Source organism: Equus przewalskii, chromosome 13 (genome assembly GCF_037783145.1).
Source record: "Equus przewalskii isolate Varuska chromosome 13, EquPr2, whole genome shotgun sequence".
Taxonomy (NCBI): domain Eukaryota; kingdom Metazoa; phylum Chordata; class Mammalia; order Perissodactyla; family Equidae; genus Equus; species Equus przewalskii.
This window is the reverse complement of record NC_091843.1, coordinates 44,857,054-44,884,652: the sequence shown is the minus strand read 5'-3', so window position 1 is coordinate 44,884,652 and position 27,599 is coordinate 44,857,054. Positions and strand designations below refer to the sequence as shown.

General features: G+C 41.2%; 1 protein-coding gene across 2 annotated transcripts; it reads left to right on the top strand.

The window, feature by feature from the left end:
- The first annotated feature begins 8,926 nt into the window (after positions 1-8,926).
- On the top strand, positions 8,927-26,916 carry ISOC1 (isochorismatase domain containing 1). Of its 2 annotated transcripts, XM_070569343.1 has the most exons (6): positions 8,927-9,311; positions 19,160-19,279; positions 19,385-19,588; positions 21,188-21,304; positions 24,460-24,522; positions 25,773-26,916. In XM_070569343.1, the coding sequence occupies exons 1-5, from the start codon at positions 9,003-9,005 to the stop codon at positions 24,517-24,519; spliced, it is 810 nt and encodes a 269-aa protein (XP_070425444.1). In that variant the 5' UTR covers positions 8,927-9,002; the 3' UTR covers positions 24,520-24,522; positions 25,773-26,916. The 2 variants fall into 2 exon arrangements, with proteins under 2 accessions (XP_070425444.1, XP_070425443.1); XM_070569342.1 differs by lacking the exon at positions 24,460-24,522 and having other exon boundaries at positions 8,930-9,311.
- Positions 26,917-27,599: the final 683 nt, after the last annotated feature.

Here is a 27,599-nt window from a genome sequence, read left to right as displayed (position 1 = left end):
ACTCAGTTCATGTCATTTCCCTAACTGAAACATTTCACTTGGAATAAAACCGAATTCTTTATGTGGTTATAGCCATTGCTCACATCTCTGCTCTCATCTCATACAATTCACCATGTTCCAACCACATCATTCCTCAAACATAGTAGCCTTGTTACACTCCAAGAGTCTTTGTACTTATTCTTCCCTCTGTCTGAAATACTTTTTCTTACCTCTCAGATCACAGCTTAAAAGTTTCCTCCTAGGAAAGTAGATCACACTTTTGTGATCACAATTATTTAATTTAATTCTAATTGTGATCACAATTTATTTAAAATATCCTGCATTCTACCACTCCCAACTATGCTCATGACATTTTCTTCTTAGCCTTTTCAGTAACTAGGGTTATCTCATTTATTTGTAGACCATAAGAAGAAGGAGCTTCATAAGCACATTGTCTATCTTGTTTACCACAGAATCCTTAGTGCATATTTATTTGTTGATTGGATGTTGGATGAATAGATGAAAAATTCAAGCAATTCAATGTTATATTAATGTGAGTTTGAATAACACCACGGATGACAGTCACAGCTGAATGTGCCAACAATCAACTTTCAGATCCTCCATGATGTTATAAAATAATAATAACAAAGCCTAGTAATAATTTTCTTCTAGATGTCTCTATTAGATGATCTCTAAGATCTCTTCTGGTTCTAAAATTTATCTGGCATCTCTTCAAATCATTTGACTATACCGCATTCCATCTATGTATAAAGTCACATCTTGAATACACCTTTCCATTCCTTTGCAGAATTGCAGAAAATTGTCAGAATTTCCCATGGAGAAGGGTGTAGCCGCTCCTGACACAGGAAGGGTTAATAATCACTGGAAAAAGCTTGCCAACAAACTGTGACCCGGAGGTGAGAAGGCCGGTTAGCCAATGACGGGTAAGACCTCCAGTGGGAGGCAACCTAAGACAGGCATCAGCCGCCCCAGGGGCACAGATGGAGACACCATATCGGGAGCAGGAGGGGACGTTGCCTAGGAGGCCTTGCATGCTCCCAGAGAAAGTATACGAGCACAGCAATAACATGACAATATTAAAACAGAGGCCAAGGGAGGGCTCCTTGAGAAATCACTAAGAATTCTTGGCATTCACTAATTACTTCACCCAGAACACCTGTGTATGTTTAACAGATGTAAGCTACGTATATATTGAAACGCTGGTTATAATAACTCAGAGTGGCCGTCAGCCCTCTCCGCATCTATCCTGATGTGTACATTGGATTGCAACACTGACAAAGGGTGTAAAAGCTGTTATGATATTTTGCTTTCCTTATCATAAAGTTTCCAGAAAACACAAAGGGAGTTAGATAATCTTGTTTGGAGCCTGCTGTGGAAATACAGTAATTCTCTAAGAATAGCTATCCCAGGACTAACTTACAATGCAGACAAAGCATCACCTAAAAAGCACTGCCTTTGACTGAACATACCTTTGATTTTTTAGTATGGTGAGCTTGAAGATATGTTCAGTGTAACAATTCTTCACCAAATCTTTGTAGAGAGCCTACTGTGTGCCAGGCAGTGTTTTAGGGGCTGTGATACAGCAGAGAACAACAGAAACAAGTCTCTGCTCTCACCATAAATACAAATGGTGATAACCATTAAGAAAGAGAAGAAAAATGAAGCAGGAAATGGGTATAGATTGTGATCACAGTAAGTGATCTATTTTACATAAGATAGTAAGGGTGGGCTTCTTTGATTTGAGGTCCATATTTGAACACAGACCGAAAGTAAATGAGGGAGCAAAAACTCATATAGACTCACATAAAACTCAGATAGTGTGGCTATCTGGGAGAAGAGTAGTTTTCAGGTGGAAAGAATAGCGAGTACAAAGGATAAAGAATGAAAAAGGGTCAGCGGGGCTGGAGTATAAAGAGTGAGCGGCAGAAATTAGGATCAGAGAAATAAGACATTGGGTTACACTTTTTATTTCAAATTATTTAAGGTAAAAATTAACGGACAGTAAAGTACACAAATCCTAAGTATACAAATGAAATATAGAATATTAACATCACCCCAGAAAATTCTGTGATCCTTCCAATCATTCGAATTCTCTCGCAGGCAACCACTGTTCTGATTTCTATCACCGGAGGTTAATTTTCTCTGTTTCTGAAATTCATTTGAATGGAATCACACACTATTCACTCTTTTGTGTCTGGCTTCACAGGTTTTTTTTTCTTCAGACTCATCCATGTTGATACGTATATCAGATATTCATTCTTTTTTATTTCTGTAGTATTCCTTTGTGTGAATATGTCACCATCTGTTTATTGAATCTCATTGATATTTGGATTATTTCCAGTTTTTGGATATTGTGAACAGAGCTGCCATGAATACTTAGGTGTAAGTCTTTTTGGGGACATAAATACTTATGATTGAGATTTTTTGGTTAAAGGACGGGTGCATGTTTAACTACATAAAAAGCTGCCATATCAATTTGTCCAAAATGGTTGTGCCATTTTACACATCCATTGCAATGTATAAAAGTTCTAGTTGCATATTTTTGTCATTGTCTTATTAATTTTAGCTATGTTAATGGGTGTGAGGTAGTAGTTTTTTGTTGATTTAATTTGTATTTTCCTAACAACTAGTGATGTTTAAATACCTTCTCATGCTTGTTGGACATCTGTTTGTCTCTTTTTGTGAAGCATCTGTTCAAGTCTTTGCCCCCATTTTAATTTGGTTGTCTTTTTTATTATTGATTATTAGGAGTCCTTTATATAGTCTGCTCGTCTACCTGGTGGTATAGTGTCTCTCCTATAGTGTATCCTCTGGAGTGAGCATCATCGTGCAATATGAAAATTGTCACACATGAAGCTCATTCACTTATGAACATTTTCATCCCAGATCTCTTTGTTCTGATTTTCCATCTTTCCTCCTCCAGGTTCCTGACTAGCTTACCAAGCTACTTGCCATTGCCCATGATTCTGTGTATTTTCTAAGCTCAGCTCTGGCAACTTCTCTTTCCATGCAAAGTAGATGACCAGGTCATTGCCCAGAGCTTTGCCCACTGGGAGGATTTTCCTCTCATTTCTGTCTTCCAAGGCTTGCACCAACATATTAAGACAATCAATTTGTGAACTAAACTCAAACTTTTTATCCCCATCAACTGGTGATAATGGATCCTCCATATGACCTGAGGGAGAAGCACTGGTGGAAGAGTAGTAGATGACTTGGGTGTCTAGGCTAGTTGCTTATGTAGGTCATTTGTTCTGTCCAGTCTTGCTTGTTCTTGATCCCATATGTGCCACTTCCAACTTTCTTTGGATTTCTTCTGGGCCTTCTTAACCTTAAGTCTCAGTGGATGTGACACAAATCAGCTCACGGTAGGCTGTTTCATCTCCATGGTCACTTGAAGTATTATCAGAACAATACAAGTTTCTGCTGCAGATGTTATGGTCTTGCTCCAAAAGTGACGGTGTTCGCATTGTGATTCTTGCATTAGGGTTTGCCATAAATCTAATGGTATCTGTTTGTAGCACTAATATTTCCAATACTATAGGATCTGTCAGGTCGTATGGCCTGAGAGGCAGGGCTGCTTACACTGCTACCTGCATCTACCGCAAAACCCTTTCTATGACTCTGGGCCCCACTCAAAGCTGGCAGCATTTCATGTCACACTGAACGAGTCATAGCATTATTCTCAGTTGTGGAATACGCTCTCTATGATCCAAAGTGTTCTCCTAGGCACTGTGCTTCCTTCTTCATGGTGGGAAGTGCCAAGTGCAAGAAGCAATGATTTGTCCTGTAGCATGAAAGGGATGTCCTAGAGTGCCCTAAGCCACTGAACCCTAAAATTTTATTAATGTGGTGGGCTCTTAAAACTTCTTAGAGGTTCTCTCTCCCCTCTGGAGCTCTTAGATCTTACCGAGGGCTTCCACGAATAGTCACTTTTTGCTCATCTTGTCCAATTAGCGTGATGTTATCAACATAGTAGACAAGTGTGATGTTCTGCATGATGTCCAGCCAGTCTATGTCTCTTCAGAGTATATTATGACAGATGGAAAGACAGTTAACATAGCTTTGGAGTGATAATGTAAATGTATGGCCCACACATTTGCTTGTAGGAGCTGCCCTAGAAGCACAGTGTTTGGTCCATCGCTCAAAAGCTTTACCAGGGTCTTAAATTCTGTATGCTGGTAGAGTGTTTCTTAACTGATAAACTTCTGGTCCACATCCTTGATCATGTACCCTTATAACCCAGTGCACGCATAATGTCTCAGTTCCCTGGTACGTGCTTGATAGATACTGCAATTCCTTTGGGATATAGTCCCTTTTGTTCCTTATAAGGCCCAGTACATCTATGGCCTGGTTGTGCTGTTACTTAAGCCCATACATGGGCTTACGTATTGGGAGGGAAGGTGGGAAGAAAATCCTAGAGGAGTTCATGTCTTGCTGAGGAAAAGCCTCTGCACTGTCTTCAAAAGATGGGGGAAGTGCTAGTGATTAAGGAGTCTGAGGACCCATGATTTTTGGTGTCATCAACCCCATCCCATGTAATGTGTCATGGTCCCATTTCCCAACCAGGACCCTAACCTCGGCATAGAAAATATGCATTCTTTAAGATTTTAACCTTCTTTGGCGCTCTGCTACTCTTAATATTAAGGCCTAGTCCTAGTCCTCAGCATTCTCTGTCTTCTCACTGCAGAAATCGAGAGCCTCTTTCAATGCTACCAAAAAGGCCTTCTGGCTTTCACCCTTGGCTTTTAATTGACAATTATTTTTTCATTATCTTTTTCTAGAGCATCAATCAATCTTTCAATTGTCACCTAATTCCTTTATCTTTATAATTAGTATTTTACCCATATTTTTGAAATGATTGATAGAGCTAAGGCATTCCTTTCCACTAGTAATGATCCAAGTGCACCACTGGTGAAAGTTTTAACAGTCACCAGGGGCTATCTGTGCTCCAGGTTCCAGAAGCGGTGAGGCATTCACAGCCTGACTGTGGATGACGCAGATCCCAAATCCCATCCATACTGACTTTATTGGGTCATTCCTGGCACCAAATGCCACAGGTTGGTTTCCCTGGAAGCAGACTCTGAGGTAAATGCTAACATGCTGAAGACTTAACAGGAAGTGCTATTTGGGGCAATTATTTCTTCAGATATTCTTTCTGCCCTATTCTGTCTTGCCTCTCCTTCTTGGACTACAATTACACCTTAGACCACTTGATACTATGCTACAAGTCACTAAGGCTCTCTTCATACTTTTTAATCTCTTTCTGTTCTTCACATTGGATAGTTTCTATTAATCTGTTTACAATTTCACTAATTATTTCTTCTGCAACCTATAATCTGATGTTTAGACTATCCAGTAAATTTTTCATTTCATTCCAAATATTGTAGTTTTCAGTTTTAAAACTTGCATTTATTTTTTGTCATTTTCATTTCTCTGCTGATATTCCCTATCTGTTCATTCTTATGACAATTCTTTGAAGTCTTTTTTTAAAGATCTCACTTTTTCCTTTTTCTCCCCAAAGCCCCCCGGTACACAGCTGTATATTCTTCGCTGTGGGTCCCTCCAGTTGTGGCATGTGGGACGCTGCCCCAGCGTGGCCCGGTGAGCAGTGCCATGTCCGCGCCCAGGACCCGAACCAACGAAACACTGGGCCGCCTGCAGCGGAGCGCGCGAACTCAACCGCTCGGCCACGGGGCCAGCCCCCCTCTTTGAAGTCTTAAATGTACTTACAATAGCTGCTTTAAAGTTCTTTTCTCTTAATTCCAGCATCCGGATTTTCTTCAGGTCTGTTTCTATGTACTGGAAAATTTTCAACAGGAGTGATATACTCTTAAATTATGTTTTAAAAGTAGTACTCTGATTGCCATGTGGTGAATGGACTTCAGGGATACAAAAATCAAAGAATGGGACAGTTTATAAGGACAGTGATATAGTCAGATGAGACACAGTGGTGGTTTGCTCTTGGATGGTATCACCGGTGTGGATGAGAGGGTTTGGATTCTGACCATCATGTCTTACTGATGGCTAGGAGGGGAAGAGAAAGAGGAATAAAGGATAAATTCATACTTATTGTACTTAGTGATTAAAATGCAGTTGTCATTTGCTTACATGTCAAAACTAGAGAGAAAATGTCTAGGGAGGGCACAAAACCATATTAAATGTGAGATATCTATTAGATATTCAAGTGAAGATGTGGAATGGGCACTTGTATATGAGTCTGGCATTTAGGAATGAGGTCTTGCATGACATAAATTTGGAAGTCAAAGGTCTATGGGTGCTATTTAAAGCCACAGGTCTTAGAGAAGACATGTGAGGACTGGGCCCTGGTGTGCTCAAATGTCCAGAGGTCTGGGAAATGAGAACATGGGAAAAGAGCCTGAAAATGAAGTCGAAGGAGAAATAAAAGAGTGGTATTCAAGAGAAGAAAAATATAGTTCAAAATGGAGGGAGTGATCCCCTTGTCAAATGTTGCTACAAAGTAGGGAGAGTCAAAAAATAAGCCTTTATTAACAAGCCTAGATTAATATTAATCTACTAAGACATTGGGGTTTGTTTCTGCAGTGCATTACATATTAATCAATACTGTATAGACTAACTTCTTGAATTGCTTGGAATTTAAATTCTGAACGTAAGTGCTTAAATTTAACTAGTAAATCTCCTGAGAATCCTATATGAGGTCATTTTGGGCATTTTATCTATAATTATAATATTGTCAGTTAGGATAGTTATTTTCTACTTGTCATTGGAATATCTGTTTATGGGTTCTTATTCACTGACTTTTTCCAATAACATTTATAAAACTTATTACTCTAATAATTAGATTCCTGAGAAGAGCAAATTGTCAGTGAAATGTGCACTCACAGCCCTTTTCTAGCATAGTGATGTACTGCTTGACACATGGTACTTAATAAAAATGAATGTGCTCATCAAACATCTATTTCATTAATGCTCTCTGAAGTGCTATTACCACAGAGACAGCACTATTAAATTAAGTGGCCAAAGGCCAATTTCAGGTAGCACAGTGGATATAGAAATTGGTTTCTTTTTGTGTGTGTGTGTGTGTGTGTGTGTAGGAAGATTGGCCCTGAGCTAACATCTGTTGCCAATCTTCCTCTTTTTGTTTGAGGAAGATTGTTGCTGAGCTAACATCTGTGCCAAACTTCTGCTATTTTATGTGGGATGCTGCCACAGCATGGCTTGACTAGAGGTGCTAGGTCTGCACCCAGGATCCAAACCTGCAAACCCCAGGTCGCTGAAGCGGAGCATGCAAACTTAACCACCAGGCCACTGGGCTGGCCCCCGGAAACTAGTTTCTTAACTGAAATTCAGAAACATTTAAAAAAATCTGAGAGTGGAACGAAGTATGTTGACTTAGGGCTACCAGAGAAGACTGTACAGATGCAAAGGTGCTTGGTGAGAGGGCCTAAAGTTGAGCCCAATATCCAATCTCCAACCCTCCCTGTCCCAGAAGACCTTAGCAGGTATAAGAAACACTTATAATTAGTCCACTCAGAATAGGTACCTCTTTGTAATCAGTCAGCCTAGAGGAAGGACCTTCTTCTTATCAGCACAGAGTTGCACATCTGCATACCGAAGACTTTGCAATGGAGTGATATGCACAAAAACGTAATTTTGGATCTGATGGGTTCAGACAACAGAGTTTTAAATGGAATCGCTCCAAGTTTGATGAGAACCCAGAAAACTATTTTTGGTAGCTTGGGTACAACAAGTGAGCCATAAAGGCCAAAGGATGGTCTTAACAATACTTGAAGGCAGTGGTTCTCAACTGGGGTCAAATTTACCTCCTGGGGGATATTTGGCAATGTCTGCAAACATTTTTGATTGTCAAGAGGAGGGAGGAGCAAGGTGCTACTGGCATCTAGTGTGTTGAGGCCAGGAATGCTGCTAAATATCCTACAAATACACAAGATAGTCCCCATTTAAAATCGTATCCATTCCAAAGGTCAACAATGCTAGGTGAGAAACTCCGCCTTAAAAGTTACTACTTTCTTAGAAGAGGAAACTCCTAATATCTAATTTTATGTTTAGACTCATGAGCCTATCTTCCCAGGACCTGATGTTAGGGACACCTTGTTCATAGTGTACATATGCTTTTCTAATTCCAGTTAATTATAGTGCCTTACAATGTTCATAAGGCAGAGGATTATTTTATTTGAAGGTTATCACTTTCACTTGCGTAAAAACAGAAATCTGCAGTTTGAATATAAAGTCCTGATTTTTGGTCTCAAATCTCTTTATACTTTCCAATTCCCAATCCAAGCTCTCCCGGAAACTGGGATGAGATACAGGGAGGCCAAAATCTCATATTCATAACTAGAGACATTGCGTTCCATGGGACTGAAAAAACATGAACTTCTGAACCTTGCATGGCCCCCTAAGGAAGCATTAAATTCTGCTGCTATTCTTAAGAGTCCCTGCGTGCCCTGTCGGTTTTAAGATTACTGCTGCCATCCTCGAGGAGGACGGCGTGCCCCTGCAAAAGGCCAACAGGTACGCGTCCCAGCAGATTTCAGCCGGCAGCCCTGTGTCCCCAAGCTCAACCTTAAAGCGCCCGAGAACGCCGCTCTTTCGAAGGTGGGCGGAGCGGGGTGGAAGCGGGCCACAAACCTCCCCTGGGGACTAGCGCCCCGGGGCAGCCAAGGCAGCCGAAGCGGCGGCGAGGGACCCAGGCTCCCCGCGGCCCCTCGGACGGCGGTGGGGGCGGCGCGCCGCCAGGAAGGTTGGAGGGGGCGGTCCGGGCGGCGGGCGCAGGCGCTGGCTCGCGCGCGCTTCCCGGCCCCACCGCCCAGCCCTCCGTGGCGGCCCGCCCTCGGCCCGGGCGGGGGAGGACGCGCGGGCGGCGATCGCCGGGACCCGCCCCTTCGCCGGCCCAGCGAGCGGGCGGCTGGCGGCGGGCGGCGGGCGGCGCGGGGAGGCGGGGCGCGGCGGGCGGCCGTGTGTGCGCCTCCGCGGCCTCGGAGCTCGCAGACGCTCGGGGGAACATGGCGGCGGCGGAGCCGGCGGTCCCGGCGCTCCCCGGCGGCGGCGGCGGGGGCGCGGCGGCGCCGTCGGGCACGGTCCCCGTGCTCTTCTGCTTCTCGGTCTTCGCGCGGCCCTCGTCCGTGCCGCACGGCGCGGGCTACGAGCTGCTCATTCAGAAGTTCCTCAGCCTGTACGGCGACCAGATCGACATGCACCGCAAATTCGTCGTGCAGCTCTTCGCGGAGGAGTGGGGCCAGTACGTGGACCTGCCCAAGGGCTTCGCGGTGAGCGAGCGCTGCAAAGTGCGCCTCGTGCCACTGCAGATCCAGGTGGGTCCCGCGGGAGGGCCGCGCGCCCCGCCGCCGCTCCCAGTCCCCGCGCGTCCCGGTCCCCGCCGCGCTCCTCAGGTGCCCCGCGCCGCCTGGGCGCCGGGCCCTGCGCGCCTCGCCGACTCGGAAGGGCTGCGCCGCTGTCGCGAGCCGCGGGGACGGCGCCACGAAGGTGCCTGTCCAAAGGTGACGGTCACCAGCTGTCCTCGGCCGAGGCTGGGGCGTGGGCCGCCCAGGTGGTTTGGGCGCGCGCGGACGCCCCCACGCGGGTGGTCCTCAGCTGCCCGCATCCGCTTTGTGTGCCGGGAGCAGGGCTCAGCCTCCTGCGTAACCAGAGGGCTGTGAAGTAGTAGCTGTGTGTTTCCTTGGGGGGGATGCAGGATAGGGGAGAAGAGATTGTGGGGAGTAATGGCCCTAGGGTTTGTTCCGCAGAGTTGTGTTTAGCACTTGCGGAAACACAAACTTCAGGAGTCAGACCCTGTCCCCCATCTCTTCCCTGGCTTTCAGTTCTTTGAGCTTAAAAGCTTCCGCCAGCCTTAAGTGAAATAACCATTTGCTTAGCCTCTTCCTTGTAACTATCAACTGAATCTGTTGATTACATATACGTCGCCTACATTGAAAAAGTCATTTGACTCCAGGACCGCAATACCTTTTTAAATATCCAACTTTAGCTAGACCATGATTTCCTGGTCTAGCTGGCTGAGAAAGTTGTTTTTCTTGGGCATTATTTTATAGCTCTTTAATGTGTTTTAGAAAGCTGTGCTCTAATACTACGCGGGTCAGTCTCCTGTCCTCTTTTTACGCTCAGAGAATTCACTGGAGGATCTATATTTTTGAAAAGAAAAGAATATATGGTATATTTTACGTACTACACCGTCAACATTTTTTCTTTAGTTGAGAAACTAATAAGCCATTTTTTCGGAAGACCAAACTGAAATGGGGCATTCGGGGTTAGAAGACATTTTAATATTCAAGCGTCAGTTTCTGAGGATTATTCTTTAGTTTGTTTTTTTTTTCAGCTGTAGTCGGCTGCGGAATCGGTCTTGTTTCCTATCACCCCAGCACCCATGCCAGAAGCTTCCAAAGCAGGTACTTTAACCTGGATAAAGTTCCTGTGTTCAGAGGACAAAGGCTATGAGCTGCCACTGTCTGCCCCTGGGGAGTCTAAAGGGAGGCAGATGGCCTCTGATACCCTAGAATTTGTGCTGCTGTGCATACGGAGAATGTAGAGAATTGTAGTTCCTAGGTGTTTACTACTCCCCATTTTTATGTCTTCCAAGAGTTTTCATGTCTGACACCTCTCTGCAGCCTTCCTTGTCGGTTTGTTTTGATTATTGCTGCCAAAATACCCCAAAGGAGGATGCACCTTTGACCAATCCATTAATAAAGGCGAGAATCCAAATACTAACTGAGGCGGCCTGGAGCTGTGCTGAGGATGCAGACTTTGTGATGCCTTTCCTGTGGTGGTTGGGAGGGTGCGTGGGCTGTTACCTAAGAAGATGTTATGCCAAGGGAGTGCCCCCCACGTCTGTAAGGTTTTTTTCTCCCAAGATAAAATTTTTTATTTTGAAAACTTCAAAGCCTGGGTCTGACAACTCTATTTAATTAAACATTCTGGAAATTAATAATGTATATGTGAAAACCTGAAATGTCTTGTACATTCTTAAAAGGCATTATATAATTCAAGTCACTTGTGGCCTTGGAAATATTTTCCTTGGTAGAGGAGATAACATGTAATTCATTTTTCATTGTGATGTTTAATAATTATAACAACAGCACTACTCTGTCCGTCCTTTTAAAAAATGTTATTTTTTTCTGACTAAATAGTCCAAGAATTCTTATAATATTCTGTTATGTAACACTTCATATATTTTAAAGTATTTTAAAATATTTTTTTCTTTTGTGTTATCTCATTTTAGTAATCATAATACTTTGACTTTTTTACCCAGGTGCCCCCAGCTTAAAAATAGGTAACGTGAAGGGACATACACACCCCCTATATATGTCCATGTACCTATTCTGATACCTATTTATATCTGTATGAGAAGAGCTCTCTCTATATATACATGCAAACACATCCATGTGTCTATACTCTCACAAGAGAGAGGGAAAATATTTTTTTTCATGTCCATTTTACTTTGCGTTTTGGAGCCCAGCTGTATAATCCTTGAGACATGGACATTGTATGGCTAGATGAAACCATAGAGTTTATTTCACAAACATTTGAGCGGCGGCTGTAAGTGCCTGACGCAGTGAATGCAAATATGTTTAAGACCCAATTCTTGTTCCTTACCTAAGAATCTAACTCTTTCATTTTGCAGAACAGAACATATAGGAAATTGCCTAAGGTTCTGGGGTAATGGTGGAGGTGGGAAAACGCATGAAGGTCCTCGCTTATAGCTGACCATAGCAGTTACGTTTTGTTTTCATGCTTAATGAAAATATCAAGCAGAATGGAAAACAAGCCACAAACTTGAGCTTGTAATATCATTTGTTTTGATGCTGTTCATTGTTCTTTGTAATAGATGCCTGTAACTTAAGAAGACTCAAGGTGGCCCATCAATGATGCCCTGCTGCTGGGGATGGTAGGCCCTGTCTCCCAGAGGCAGGGGCAAAGAGCATAAATTTGGCCACATGTAGTCAGTCCACTGCTTAAATAATGTGACTTGTTATTTCTCCAAATTTAGGATTTAGAGCCTCTGCGGCCCTGGCTCACGTATGTATTCTAGAATGTATTCTTAATTTACTTAGGGGTCTGAGTTTGCTTTCATGCTTGTTCTGGCTGTTATTGCTGGTGACCTTGTAAAACAGTGGTTGCTTGTGCCGCACTGTACCCGTGATTGGTTAGCGGTTCTATGGGGACTGATTGTTAAAACCCCCTATTGCCAGTGTTATGCTGTGGTAACTTCTTAGTGTCTTCTTTTCTGAAATACTCTGTCAACGTGACTGTGAGTGTCCCTTGATAGCTCAGGTAGCTGAAGACAGCTCATGTTTCAAGTATGGTTTATGTGTCTTCAGCTTTGTCACAATGCTTGAAGTCTGACAGTATTGAGATGCAGAGGAAGAAATGTAAATGAGAGGATTATACAGTGGGAATTTAGGTCATTTTTATGACTTACAAGTTTTAATTTTTCAAAAGGTATTCCCAAGTTTTAACTAGTGGAGACATTTAACCCTGGAAACTCGCCTAAATTTGATATCATACCATCACTAGTGTACTTTCCAGCTTGTCACCAGGGAAGGCGGGGCCTAAATAGAAGAGAGGATGAAATGGACATTGGGAGAAGGACGCCAGAAGAGGATTTGGCTTCTGTGACGGAGGAGGGAGGGCTCTGGCGGCTTCGCGTGGGCAGAAGATAAGGGCTTCCCTGGGAAGGCTGACCTTTTCCTGAGATGGTTGCTTGGGGAAGGATTCGGCTCCAGCTTTCACTTTCTTGGAAGTTTATTACTTCTCTTATTATTTTAAACAGGGGCATGGACATTTTATAGCTAGAAGAGACCTAGAGTTCATGGTGGGAATGGAGGGGAGGAATGGTTTGGAACGAAGAGGGAAAAGACTCTGTTCCCCCTTGGTCTTGTTCCCCCTTGGTTTGAAGGTGGTGATTTTTGATTACGGAACCTTTCCCATGTGAGCGTGGAGGAGGAGCCGGTGGGTGCGCTGATGCTCAGAAACTGAGCAGAGAAGCAGGAAGGACATACGTTTGGGAGGCAGGCAGTGTCAGGGGCACTGAGAAACAGCTGGATCCTGAGGGTGTGGCATTGTCTCCACCCCGCTGGTTTGATGGGGTTGTGTATCGCTTTTTAAAAAATTGAACATTCCAGATTACTGCCCAAAGCAGTGTAAAGTTTTTGCCCCTTGTGGATACATTAGAGGCTACCTGTGAATAAACGGCATTTGAGAGTGGGCGCTGTGATCTGCGTTTGGAAAGTTTTTTCTTTCATTTAGTTAGTCAAGGGGAATCCATTGTAGATTCAAATGTCACTCTCTTCCTGGGATCTGGCCAGCTTCAGTTGCACCTCAGTCTAAGCTGTACCTTAAGAAATCCCTCACTCCTCAGCTCTGAGGTGGGTGGAGACAGCTGGCGTCCCTTGGGGAGTTAGAAAGCTCACACTTTAACTGATAAGCTAGAGTTGTAATATTGATGCCAGTGACATTAGTGCTCTCTATAGGTGACTATATTTGTAAAAATAAGAGCGAAATAAATATTCTTTCGCAGCCTAAATTAAAAAGCCCAAAACCTGTTTTCCAGGAACAGATCATTTAATCATTTAATGGTAAATCTTTTGGTGACATCTGGAAATCTACTTTATGAAGCATTTTCTTAATTCTGCAGACTATGTTAACGTAGCAAGTTAGGCAATATTAGTATTTCTGTATATATATTTACTGATTTAAGGGATCTTAGTGGCAAATGGTATTTTAGCTTCATTACAGAAAAAGTTTTTTAACATGTTCTGAACTTTAGAGTGTAGTATGTGTTTCCTCTGTGAAGGATATCCCAGTGCAGTTATTGATTGCTTACATTAGGCTCATTTAATCCTTAAAACAGCCCTATGAGGGAGATACTATTGTTCTTGCTTTGTTACAGATTAAGAAACTGCTGTTGGAGATGTCAATGATTTGCCTCATTTCGTGTAACTGAAATTAGTAAGATGGAGGTTTGGACTCAGATTCTAACACCCACGGGCTGTGCTGTGTAGGGAGCCACATCACAGACCGCTATTTTAAATGAGTCCGGATTGGAGCAAGGCCTTACAAAGCTGTGGTAATCAGTAATCAGATTTCCTTGGAAATACTTCTCAGCGAAATGATGATACCCCGTATCCCCTCTGGCTTCTCTCCCAAGCAGATCATGCCTATTTTGTGACTATAATAGACCACTAAAATTTTGAAAACAGCACACTTACAATTCCAAACTTTAATCATTCCTGTAAAGATTTTCAGTTTACTCACTGTAGTAGTTTACTAGGGGGCTGCTATAACAAAGAACCACAAACCAAGAGGCTTATACAACAGAAATTTATTTTCTCCCAGTTCCTGAGGCTAGAGATAAGAGTTGGTTCCCTCTGAGGGCTGTGAAGGAGAATCTGTTCCATGCCTCTCTCCTCGCGTTTGCTGGCAATCTTTGGATTTCTTGGCTGATAGATACATCACCCTGACCTTTGCCTTCATGCTCACAGGCCTTCTGTGTGTCCATTTTTCTCCTTTTTTGAGGACACCAGTCATGTTGGATTAGGCAACCACCCTACTCCAGTATGACCTCATCTTAACTCATTATATTTTCAATGAGACTGTTTCTAAATAAGGCTACTTTCTGAGGTACCAGGGCTTAGGAATTCAATATATGAATTTTTGGGGACACAGTTTAACATAAACACTCACCGTGCATTACTTTTATGGAGAGAACAGAACTGGTGCCGCGTGTATCACTGGGGAAGGCCAGCCACCCTGTGTGTGCCTGTCCTGAGTAACCAGGATGAACAAGGGAGGGGCACGTTCCTTGCAGGTCCAGCAGCCCTTGTTAGAAAATGGTCAGAGCACATTTTCTGGTGAAGGAGGGTAAAGACTGTCATGATAATGGTAATAATGGCACTTGGGGATGAAAAGTCTTTTGAATATGAAATCTAAGGTCAAATCCCAGCTATAACAATTCTTAAGAAAGCGGACAAAAAACATACCTGAAATTGATCTCTTGAGCTCTTGCTTGAGGAGGAAGCCACTGGCATTGATCAACTTTTTGTACTTAAATATGTGTACTGAAATATCTGTTATTTATGTATGTGTGTATGTGTTGGGATATATATATATATAGATATATGAAAGTGTATATTTACACACATACATTTTTTATGTCATTTCCTCCTGCCTACTGAATATGCGTTGATCTGTAGTTGCTACACTTTTACTTGCAATTGAATTTGGTCAAGTCCACTTTTAACTTGCAGTCATGCGGTTCCAACATGTAAATGTTTGACTTTGAGCAACATTTTTAGTTATCTGCAAGGTTTTGGTTTAAGAGAAATTCATGAGTCAAAGTAAGAAGTCCCTGAGTTATAGAGTCAGAGTGTAATTTAAAACAGCTTATTGGAATTCATGTGGATTTTGGGTAGGTGGGTGGGGTTGGTTGGACATGGTTCGAATTTTTCAAGGTTGGTTTTATTCTTGTGGCCTCAAAGCCTCCTTTCTGGCTGGTAAGGTATGGGCATTACTCATAAAATAGCATCTTTTCCCCTAATTATCACAGCATAGGGAGACCATTTTTTTAATAGTGTTAGATTTACAGCAAAGGTGCAAAGATAGCACAGAGAGTTCCTGTACCTCTGTACCTAGTATCCCTTCTTGTTAACATCTTACATTCCTGTGACATGTTTGTCACAACTAAGGAACCAACGTTGGTGCATTGCTGTTAACTGAGCTCCACACTGTATTCATATTTCACTAGTTTTTCCCAAATGCCTTTTTTCTGTTCCAGGATCCAATCCAGGATACTAATTACATTTAGTTGTCATGTCTCCTGAGGCTCCTCTGGGCTATGGTAGTTTCTCAGACTTTCATTGTTTTTGATGACCTTGACAGTTTTAAGGAATCCTGGTCAAATACATTGGTAGAATGTCCCTCAGTGTTGGTTCATCTGATGTTTTTCTCATGCTTAGCCTGGGGTTGTCAGATTTGGAGAGAAAGGTCATGACGGTCATTCTCATCACGTTACGTCAGGGCTACACACCATCGGCGTGAGGTTATTGATTATCTTCATCTCGATCACCTGGCTGAGGCAGCGTTTGCCAGGTTTCTCCACTGTGTAGTTACTGCCCCTCCTCTGTACTCTACTCTGAGGAAGCGAATCATTAAGTGCAGGCTGCGTCGGGAGTTTACCTCCTTGAGAGGAGAATATCTAGGCATTTTTGATTCACCAAGTTATAACCAGTCATCTCTTCATACCTTGCCACCTTATCTCCATGTTTTCTGTCTTTGTTTACTGAAGGTTTATAGATGATGAATTCGTAGACTAGAAAGGTTTTGCAGGGTGGTGAAGATTTCAGGGCTGCATTTTCTGACCTCAGTCTGCATCTAATATGACATAAATCCGATGTGGTCCCCTGCCCAGAACAAGATACCTCACAGCTGAAATGAGGTACAGGGAAGCACCAGAAAACGGGGACCCCAGGATACCCCAACTCTGAACATTGAGGATTCTGGTTAGGTAAGGTTTTATTCCTTTAAGTAGCCCAATTTTGACCATTTTATATTATACCCCTGAAGTGTTATATAATATACATTTTCTCAATGAGCGGGTTCAAATGATGTTGTCCTAACTTTTGCTATATACAGCTGGTTATTCCTTCACTAGAGGTCTAGACTGTAGAACTAGTTGAGTTTTGATCTGCTTTTATTGTATTGTGAAACTTTTCTCTGTCAGCTCTCATTTCTTCAGTGCTGGCAGTTTGCCTGTCTCCAGCAGTTTCCTTACTGATTTGCGGTCTGTAACCTTCTGTGACTTTAGAATCCGGACAACTGAAGTTGGGAACATATACAGAGGTGGTCACTATAGGCTGAGGTGAGTGCTGAGAGCTGGAGGTGTAAGCAGGTATAAGCTGTGGCATGTTAGCGCCTGGCCATGCAGTACACTTACACAACTGCCCAGGAGTTTTCTTTTGCCTGCTTGCTGGTTTTCACCTGTTGTGGAATGTGAGCTTGGCTGAGTTACATTACTGTCGTTTGAAACAGGCCAGTTAGAGGTCAGCTGCTTTTCATAGTGTGCCCTAAACACATTGTGGATGACCAGTGCGGTTCAAAGTAATAAAGATAAAATACACAGATTCTGAGCCTTTTGAGCCAAGATTTAATGTTTACTGAGAATGTAAAATATGCAAATAGTGATTGGTTTTTAAAATAGTACCCTGAGTACTTATATACACATCATACTCACTGCTTTTGAAAATGACCAAAATCGAGGCATAATACTTATATCAAAAATTTAAGTAAGGAAACAGCCAAAGATAGCATGTATAATTTAAGATGCCTGAATATTTATTTTAATCATACTTTATTAGCAGAATAGGGAAACCCCATACTTGGTGCTAGAATTACAGGTGGCACCCATTCTGACATGAACTTGGTGTTGGATGGTATGTGGTAAATCAGTGCACATCTGCAGAGGTAACACCAGAGAGACATTAAAGTGCCAGAGTCCCTCAGATCAGGACAGATAAATAAAGTGCAAACTGATTAGAACGCTCCTGTTATTAAGGATAAACGATTCCTTTTAGTGATTCACTTAATTCCTGTAGTAATTGTTTCCTGAGAGTATGCTGTGTGCAGAGGGACTAAGGCAGAGCCTAGGACCAGGCTGGTGGCAAACCACCACCAGGTAATCATGACACAGCTTCCCCCAGAAAATTATTAATAATGATTGTCCATGGGTGGTTTTATAGAGAACAAAAATGGGGTAATTAGAGGGGAGGTTAAGGGGTGGCTCGTAAGAGTAGTGGTATGGGTTCATTCAGGACCAGACTGCGTCCTTTAGCGATCTCTGTAATTTCAGAAGGTAGAGAGAAAAGCACCATGGACTTTTAAGAATCCAGTGAGATTAAATTCTTGTATTCAACAGTGATTTTCACTTTTTTGATATATCCATATTGGGCCCAAGTCGTTAGAGTAGACCAACTACAGCAATTAATGTAAAGCTTGGTAACCTCTGATACCTAATTTTCATCTTAATTCATTGGCTTTCCTGAGTGTGATAATTATGTTTAAGAATGCAGATGTCAGGCCGGCCCGGTAGCACAGCAGTTAAGTTTGCACATTCTGCGTTGGCGGCCCAGGGTTTGCCGGTTCAGGTCCTGGGTGTGGACCTACGCATCGCTTGTCGAGCCATGCTGTGGCAGGCGTCTCACATGTAAGGTAGAGGAAGATGGGTATGGATGTTAGCTCAGTGCCAGTCTTCCTCAGCAAACAGAGGAGGATTTGTGGTGGATGTTAGCTCAGGGCTAATCTGCCCCCCTCCCCGCCAAAAAAGAATGCAGATGTCAAATTCGTGTCTGTCCTTTTAACAGTGCTGATGTGGTTGACATCATTTCGTTGCAGTTTTTGAGCTCTAAGAGTTATTCTTAAGAGCATCTTAATAGTTCTGTCTTGATAGCTGTAATTCTGGATTTGTTTCTGTGTTTTAAGTTTTGTGTTCCATAGTCTCTGCTAGAGATTATTTTTAATTTTACTCTTTGTTCTTGTAAGCAATGCCATCATCAAATGTGTTTTTTACTATTGTAGCATATTTTTCTGATCATAAAAGTAATGTACATTTTTAAATAACGTTTGAGAAATGTTTTTAAATAGTATTTGGGAAATATAAGAGAAGTATAAAGAAAAAATATTACCAACATCCCTAACTGTATAATTGCTTGTAAATATTTTCATATATTTGCTTCTACTTTTTTATTCATATTCTTACATTATTGAAATACTATTGAACTGTGCTTTATTTTTAAAATTAACATTAGATTATGAGAATTTCTTCTTAGATGGTACAAATTCTTTGAAAACATATACCCATCTTTTAATTGGCTAAAAAATGTTTTGTCATATGTATATGTTAAAATTCGTGAAGTCATTTCTGTATTTTTGGTCTTTGGTTTATTTCTAATTTTTATTATGAAAGCAATTCAATGAACATCTTCATGAATAATTTCTTTGTTCTGTAATTCAGATCATTTCTTTTGGGTCATGGTTGTAGAAATTGACTTACTGAGTCAAATAGTAGGGACATTTTTCTTCCTTTATTGACCTCCACTGGAAATAAATGTCCTTGTATAACAAGTGCTAAATCATTTTTTTTCTTTTTTTTTCTCAGCTCACTACCCTGGGAAATCTTACACCTTCAAGCACTGTGTTTTTCTGCTGTGATATGCAGGAAAGATTCAGACCAGCCATTAAGTATTTTGGGGATATTATTAGTGTTGGACAAAGATTGGTATGCTTTTTATTTATTTTTTCCAATTTGCTGAAGCATGATACCTTCATATCTACACACATATGTGCATTACTAATTGTGTTTGTTTGGGGGTTTTTTTTTCAGTTACAAGGGGCCCGCATTTTAGGAATTCCAGTTATCGTAACAGAACAGTACCCTAAAGGTCTTGGAAGCACTGTTCAAGAAATTGATTTAACGGGTGTAAAACTGGTACTTCCAAAGACCAAGTTTTCAATGGTATTACCAGAAGTAGAAGCAGCCTTGGCAGAGATTCCTGGAGTCAGGAGTGTTGTGTTATTTGGAGTCGAAGTAAGTACCTGTTGTTATATTTTGGACACAATATTATTTGCAGAAAACTTGATATTGTCAGAATGCAATTTTGTGTGTAGAATACCATGAAGGTGGTAATAATGATGAAAAATGGCTGCAGTTTATTAAGGTTTGACTATTTGTATGGCACTGCTCTAAACACTTTATTAATTCCTTAAACCCTCACAGCAACCTACGAGCTAAGTACTGTTGGTCTTCCCATATTATAGAGGAGGAAACTAAAACACAGAGATGCTGTGTCACTTGCCCAAAGTCATTCAGCTTGTTAAGGGATGGAGCTGGATTTGACTCCCGGTTGGTTGATTCTTGGGCCTTTGTTTTAAACCCTATCGTTGGAACACAGTTTCACTAAAGGCATTATTTTCATTTGTGTGTTGGAAGATTTCACCTAGGTCATATTTTTGTGCTAGAGAAACCTTGGAAGTCATGAGTTCATTGTCCTTCACATTTGCATCATGCACATATTCTTTTAAAGGAAAACAATACTCATGGATTCCTGATGCTGATTTAAATTGTTTTTTGTTTGATTTGTCTTTTTGGATGTGTATAAACAGTATAACTATTCATAGCTTTTAAACAACTATTGAACTAAAATTTTAAAATTCTGAAAAAACTGAAGACAATGAAATCCATATAATATTAATTTAATATATCTATGATGTTTTCGTAGTAGGTTTTATAGTAGTTTTAGTAGTAAAAAGATATAACCTTAGGTTTAGATGCACATTAAATATTTTTGTATTTTGACTTCAATAATGGCAATATAGAGGAAGCCTGTTTGTATAAATATGTCATACCAAACGCTGTTGCTGACTTTTGCGCTTTTTTTGCTCATTCATCATTATTAGACCTCATGACTAATCAAAATCGTCTTTGAGCAGTCCTCCAGAGCTAATGCTAATGAGATGTGGGTTGATAATTCTCCAGAGCTCTCTTATCATATGAAGATAAGGTTGGCATTGTGGCATTATTGAAATCTGCTTTCATTGGTTGCATAATACAGTTATTGTTGGAGCACATTTTTGCTCTATTTCTCTGCTAATGAGTTACAAGTTAGTCCTTACAAAGATGGAAGCTATATAATAAATTTGCTGGTGATTGTATACTGGGTGTTTTTTGCCCGTGTCACAAGTTATTTTTAACTTGGCCTACCTTGACTTCTCGTGACTCTGTTTTCCCACGACTTTCTCAGTCTGCAGTACTGCAGACTCATTCGTTGTGTTAGGCACTTGACTCAACTGCAAATGGCGTCACAGCTGGGTGGTGGTAGTCAGCCATGTGAGGGTTATCCAGATGGTATAGATGAAAATCTCCCAAGAAATTCTCACACAGCTCTAAGAATATGTTCAGAGATCCTAGTGTAAGGGACATTGATGTTAATCCAATTCCTGGCTTTACAAAGAAGAAACCAAAGGCAAAGATGCTGTTTATGCTCAAGATCACCTGGCTAGAGGCAAAACTCAATGGAGGCCAAGGTCGTTAGACCTGTAGTGCTCATTCTGCTTTATCATGTTGCGCATTGGTAGAATACTTCTGGTTTGCCATGTTCTCACATATGATTTTTAACTTCCCTACTAGACTCATGTGTGCATCCAACAAACTGCTCTGGAACTCGTTGGCCGAGGTATCGAGGTTCATATTGTCGCCGACGCCACCTCATCGAGAAGCATGATGGACAGGATGTTTGCTCTTGAGGTAATCGTCGTGCTTCGAAATAAATCATTCATCAGATTTTCCAGATAAATTTGAAGAATATTAAATATTTAACAGCAATGAAAAATTTACCTCTTAAATTTGAACTTAATCTGACAATAGCAGACTCATTGATTTCGAGTCTTGATGTGCGCTGACGTTTGAGGTCTCATCGCCATGTCCTATTTTATATTTTCTGTCTCCTTAGATCTAGATTTCTAGTGATGCCAAAGCTCCTTTACATTTTTGTCCTTTCTGCTGTACTTTTATACATGAACTAAGATGTATGCCAAGAAGCTTAATCTGAACCATTTAGAGATTTGCAAATCAGAAACAGTTCACTTCGGTTTAACTCAGCCAAGATCTGTCCAAAAACTAGGACATAATGGGCATACTCCTGGTTCAACCTTTTATTGGGTTTCCTTATACTTGAATTTCTGGAAATAGGAGGTGTGTCACTGACACACCTGCAGTGTGTCCTGGCTGTCTGCACTGGAGTGTCAAGATGCACCGTACAGTTGGGGATGCAGTGATTCTTTCCCTGTGTTGCATAACATTAGTCTCACCTAAGCATTTCCTATTCAAGGACTGTTGAAAAGCAAACTACCACACAATCCTTTGAAACATTCACTCCATGTTGTGCATCTCTCTCTCTCTTTTCTGTTTAATTTTAATTCCTTAATGATTTTAAAGTAATATCGATGTGGTTTCTGAGTTCTTTAACGGATTATTTTTATTGAGAATGGGAAATACAGGTTTTTTTCAAGACCCTCCAGCATTCCATGCACAAGCTGGCCTATGGACTACTACTTCTCTAGGATTGCTAAATCATCTGTTTAGCCTCGTCTGCCCTAGGGTGGCAAGTGGGGCAAATGAGAAAGAGTAGTCTCCGGAAAGAAAGGAGAAGAGTTAGCGGGGAGGGCTGACGCAGAAGCATGGGGGTCACTGGCAACAGCAGTAGTTTTAAGGCCATGGTTGGCCATCCCTTCTCTGTTATTCCAGAAGCAGTGAGTCCTGTATTGGGATTACAGGTGAAAGTAGTTTTATTTATTCTCTTCATCTATTTTTAAGTCCTTGTGGGTTATTTTAGATGTGTCTTTATTATAGCATTTATTACAGAAGATTTTGATTATTGACAATTCTGTCTTCTCACAAGATTTAGAATAAAAGCATGGTTAGCTATTTAGCATCTGAACCTCCTTTGAGAGGTCTGTAATCTCAGTGCTTAGGAGTCCAGACAGCATGAGGATAATATGAGTTGGGTTGTAGTATTTTGTAAATTTGTATCCTTGGGCAAGTATCCAACATGAATGCCTTGGGTTTCTCATTGGTGAAATGGAAATAATAACCACTGCACGGGAGGATTTTTGTGATAATTAAATGAGATAATGTATTGATAGCACTTAGTATAGTGCCTGACATAGTAAACATTCAAATGTTAGCTGCTGTTTTTATTATATGTTGTTGTCTTCATAAAGGTAGTTTTATCAGAAATATATAAGCATATCACTTCCAAGGCCAGAAAGGAATAGTCCTGAGAAATTCTGAGGAGGACAGGAAAAGAATATTGACTTCACTTAAAGTGTTGAGGTTGAAAGGAGAAAAAGAATCAGGTCAGGTGGTGATGGGGCAGACGTGCCACATTTCAGATTTTTCCGCTTGGTCTTAATTTAATATGGAGGTGATTTAATTTGTCCCTAAATTACTGGGAGAAATGTTAAGGTTTCTCTTTTATTCTATGACTGTGAAAGTTAAATAACGATCTGGCCAGCTCCCCTTCTCTATTCCTTTAGAGTATGACTACTTAAGATCATTCCTGAGACCATCTATTTTGCCTGTTAAGATCATTATACTAATAAGATTTATAGTTAGCATTATTGAAACTTCCGTTCCAGGGTCTGTGGTATATGCTTTATTCAGCAGTTTTTTTGAGCACCTACCATCTGTCAGGCGTTGTGTCTTTCAACTAGTGATTGTAGAGTAAATGCAGAATAGAATAGAATAAAACCCTCCCTCTGAGTTTGATGTCCTTCTGCTTCTAGGGAGTTGATAGTGTTGCTTGGAAGTTTGATGGGTTTAGTCTTTTTATCCCCTGCCCTCTTTGAGGCTGGCATGGCTTTGTGCTCGAGCATTTTTAGGTTTGTGGGTCAGAGCAACCTCTCCTTTCCTTTGGCCTAGTTGGGCTGCTTTTGCAAGTGTAAGGGAAGAACTTCAGAAGCCCATTAAGCCATCTACCTGTGTGCTTTCAACAGCTGGGGTTTAATTGCCCCATTTTAAGCCATGATGACTTGACCCCCACAATCACTGAAGATTGTTGGCCTAGAGTGGACCAGGCTCTGGTCAGCAGAGTATCAGGGAAAGCTTGGCATTTAAATGGGCTTCTTCCAAGGTCATCAGACTTTTTCCTCGACCTGGGCAGTTTTCTGTCCTTCCTGCTTCACTACGGAACTAGAAAGATTAGTGAGAACTGACCTTTGTTGGCACATTAGAGCATATAAAGCACTTTCACAGACATTGAAAGTGTATGATTCAGATTCAGACTGAATCATTGAAAGTGCACTAAAGCAACAGTGAGCAGGTTGGAAGGCAGGCAGGGCAGCCAGCTGGTGAGGGCGAGGGCTCCATCTGAATGACTGGACATTCACACAGCGGAGCTGCAGCTAGGCTTCCATTTATCCCCTCCCCTCCCGTCAGAAGCAAGCACACTGTCCTTTAGGATCTCTAAGTGTTTTGATGTGATAGCCAGGAGTTGACCGAAAAGGAGCAGGAAGTAGTTTCCAGAAGTCTTTAAACACTCAGAGATGACTCACCCTCTGATATCTGTCCCAAAATAAGGGTGCTAGCAGCTTTGTTTTTTTCCTCCTCTTTCCTATATAACTCTCTGCTGATGTTTCATTTCCGGAGAGTTTTGGTCAGCTGCTCTGCACCCTCTTCCGTACTGGTTGTTGAGGTCCAAGCTTGCTTTCTGATAAGTAAGCTATGGCTTACACTCCCTTGTACGTCCTTGGGGACAAAAAGGAAGAGTCCTCCAGCAGGAAGATTGGGCCTGCAGATCTCCAACCATCTGACTTTCACTCCACAGAGATGTCCTGGCTATTCAAGTGACTCCTTCTTTATGAGGAGGAAGTCATCTGAGTCTTTTCCTCTGTTTTACCTAGGAATTGTTTCTTAATCACCTCATCTTCCATGGTTCTTACAGTGGATGCTTCTTGGGATAACAGGTGACCCATTTTTCCCCTAGAGTTTCTGATAACAAATGCATGGAGAGAATCTCTACCCTAGAATTCTCCTCTCTTCTCATCCCCCCTCCCCTCCTCCCCTTGTCTCTGCTTTCTTCCTTTGCCCTCCTCCCTCCCTCTTTCCTCTTCCTCCTTCCTCAGCACTCTCTCTCCTCCCCCTCCTCACCATTTCTGTCCTTAGTTCTTTGTTATGGTTCCACTGGAGCATTTTGGCAAGGACATTTTTGACCTGTCAGTGAAACTTTACACAGCCTTACATTTTATACTCTCGTTTAGTGATTCTAAAAAGTTTATGACAGTGGCAGTGGTGGTGGTTCTGTTATCATCCAGGGGCACATTCTTAAACCTCGTATGAGGCTCTTCTACCAGTCATTTCTAGACAGAGGAACTCTTACTTATGGGAAGGATTCACCTGCTGGATGGCAGATGATTGGAGACAAAAAAGAAATTAAGAATCATTGTTTTAATTCTCCAGTAGTTTTAATGCAATTGAAAATTTTAGTTATGTCAAATTAGATAATAAATTAGCAGTGAATAGAAATATTCCAGACAGCTACAATTATATTCATAGCATAGCTAATGGAGCTTTAGAAGTATTCCCCCCCCCCCATTTTTTTTCCTTAAATAAATAGCTACTCAATGCCAGGTATAAGTATTCATACACATTATGACCTAATACATTATCTCAGTTAAACTATAGAGTGGGAAATATGGATGAAGGTACCTTTTTTATCTCAATAGTAGAAATAGAAATATAAGAGTTTAATGCCTTTAGGAGGAAGCCAAAAGCAGCCCTTAGCTGAGTTAGTGAATGAGTGAAAGACGGAGCTAAATCTGCAGATAGTGTTTAGGAAATAGCAGCAATTCCAGGTGTCCAAATGTTCAGTGATGGCATATAGTGTAGACCACTCCTTTCTCTCTTGTGTCTCATGTTTTACAGTAATTAGCCTTGATTTCCCTCCTGTGCTTGTCAGATATAGACCCTACTCTTGGCTGCTTGTTTTCTTTGACTTGTTTCTGGTCCATATGACTAACACTGAGAACAATCATCATGGGTTTGTGGTGCGGCCACTTTGGAATCTGTCCCCCTCACTGAATTTGATGGCATGACTAAGGACCATGGTTTTAATGAAAGATGCTGATTATTGTGTCCCAGCATACTTTTTGCTGTTTTCAAACGGTGTTCATTCTCATGCTTACGTCTTGATTTGTCTTTGTCTTTTTTTAAAAAGCGTCTTGCTCGAACTGGGATTATAGTGACCACGAGTGAAGCTGTTCTGCTACAGTTGGTGGCTGATAAAGACCATCCAAAATTCAAGGAAATACAGAATCTTATTAAGGCGAGTGCTCCGGAGTCGGGTCTGCTTTCCAAAGTATAGGACGTTTGAAGGACTGGAATGCTGCTCACCATCAGATGACAGGGCTGTAAGCCCAGACAAGCTCTTGTCTCTACTAGAATTAAAATGTTAGGTCAAAAATTGGCTCCTTTTTTGCGCCTCTTAGTAAAACTTACCAGTTAGACCATTTGGGTACCAGCGTTTAGTTACAGATGTCAAAGGCTTCAGGTGCTGCTTACCTTTGTTTTTTGTTAATGTGCTTTTATTTTATTTATTAAAAAAATTATAACAGAGGTGCCTGTTTTGTCTTTACTGTGTACGCTGATCATAACTTTCAAAAGTGCACACTCTTGTGAAGTTTTAAATTGTGCACTTTAAAGAAAAAGATGTACTGGTAATGGTTTGACTTTTGTATTACTGTAAGATGTGTGTTATAATGTTCATGTTGATTCAGTCCTTCTACTTTGCAGGTTGATTGAAATAGGATTATCATATGAGAATTTAAAAACAGGACTGTAGATCATGTTACCCTTTCCCTCACAGGGCAGTCAGCTTCCTTACTGAGCGAGCTGCATTGATCTAACCAGATGAAATTATATGGGATAATTAAACATCTTTCTTGATTACGCTAATTTTCTTATTCTGGTCACTATCACTCATTCTCCTGTTAATGTTCTCTTTTTGTAGCTGAATCTTTTACCTAGAAAACTCATGGGGTCATTGCTTGTTTTAATTTTGTAAACAGATGGGATGGTTTGCAATGCCATATAATTAGTGGAGGGCTGTTTTAAAATCTTCGAAGTATGATTTTAGCCGAATATCCTTAAAATCATCTTGAATACATCTAATAGGCACAAGATTTAGCAAAAAGATAAGCTGGATAAAGTGTAGTTTTAAAATGTCCATACTCTTGTTTGATGTTTTCTCCACCTACCCTCCAAATATTGTACTTAATGCAGAAGACATCAGTAATGATTTGGTAGTATTAATTTTGTAGTCATTGCTACCTTTCAATAAATTTATTTTCATTAAACACTTACTGGAGGATTTTAAAACTTTTTTTTTACATATTATGTGAGGGATGGAACACTGCTGTCTTTTATATTAAAGTAATTAAAGAAAATGTATTATGTGAGTGAAATTATTTTGTCCTCCACAGCATGGCTCTGAGTACTAATCCAGGGATTCTGATATTTATTTAGAGGTATAAAATTTTGACATTTATAATCTTTCGACTCATGGAAATTTTCAAAGGAAAATTCTTTGCAGGAAGAGGCAAATTAATTTTTCTGAAGGACCTTCTTCACTATTTAAAAGCAGTACAAATGTTTGGGTTTTTTGTCAGTGGTAACAAACAGCAACGTAGCATTCTTTTTGTGGGTGCGTTTAAGTTTTTTTGTTTTGTTTGAGGAAGATCAGCCCTGAGCTAACATCTGCTGCCAATCCTCCTCTTTTTGCTGAGAAAGACTGGCCCTGAGCTAACATCCGTGCCCATCTTCCTCTACTTTATATGTGGGATGCCTGCCACAGCATGGCTTGCCAAGCAGTGACATGTCTGCACCCGGGATCTGAACCAGCGAACCCTGGGCCACTGAAGTGAAACGTGCGAACTTTACCACTACACCACCAGGCTGGCCCCGCATTTTTTTTCCCGCCAGCAAACTTGTGTGTCAAAAAAGAAGCAAAGAGTCTTCCACATTTTAAAACAGTTTTCAATAAATT

Bases quoted from the DNA above. Each gene is read 5' to 3' on its own strand.
- ISOC1 (XM_070569342.1), top strand. From the start codon at position 9,003: ATGGCGGCGGCGGAGCCGGCGGTCCCGGCGCTCCCCGGCGGCGGCGGC. The intron at 9,312-19,159 runs GTGGGTCCCGCG...TTTTTTTCTCAG, and splicing joins TCGTGCCACTGCAGATCCAG to CTCACTACCCTGGGAAATCT. The intron at 21,305-25,772 runs GTAATCGTCGTG...TTTTTTAAAAAG, and splicing joins ACAGGATGTTTGCTCTTGAG to CGTCTTGCTCGAACTGGGAT.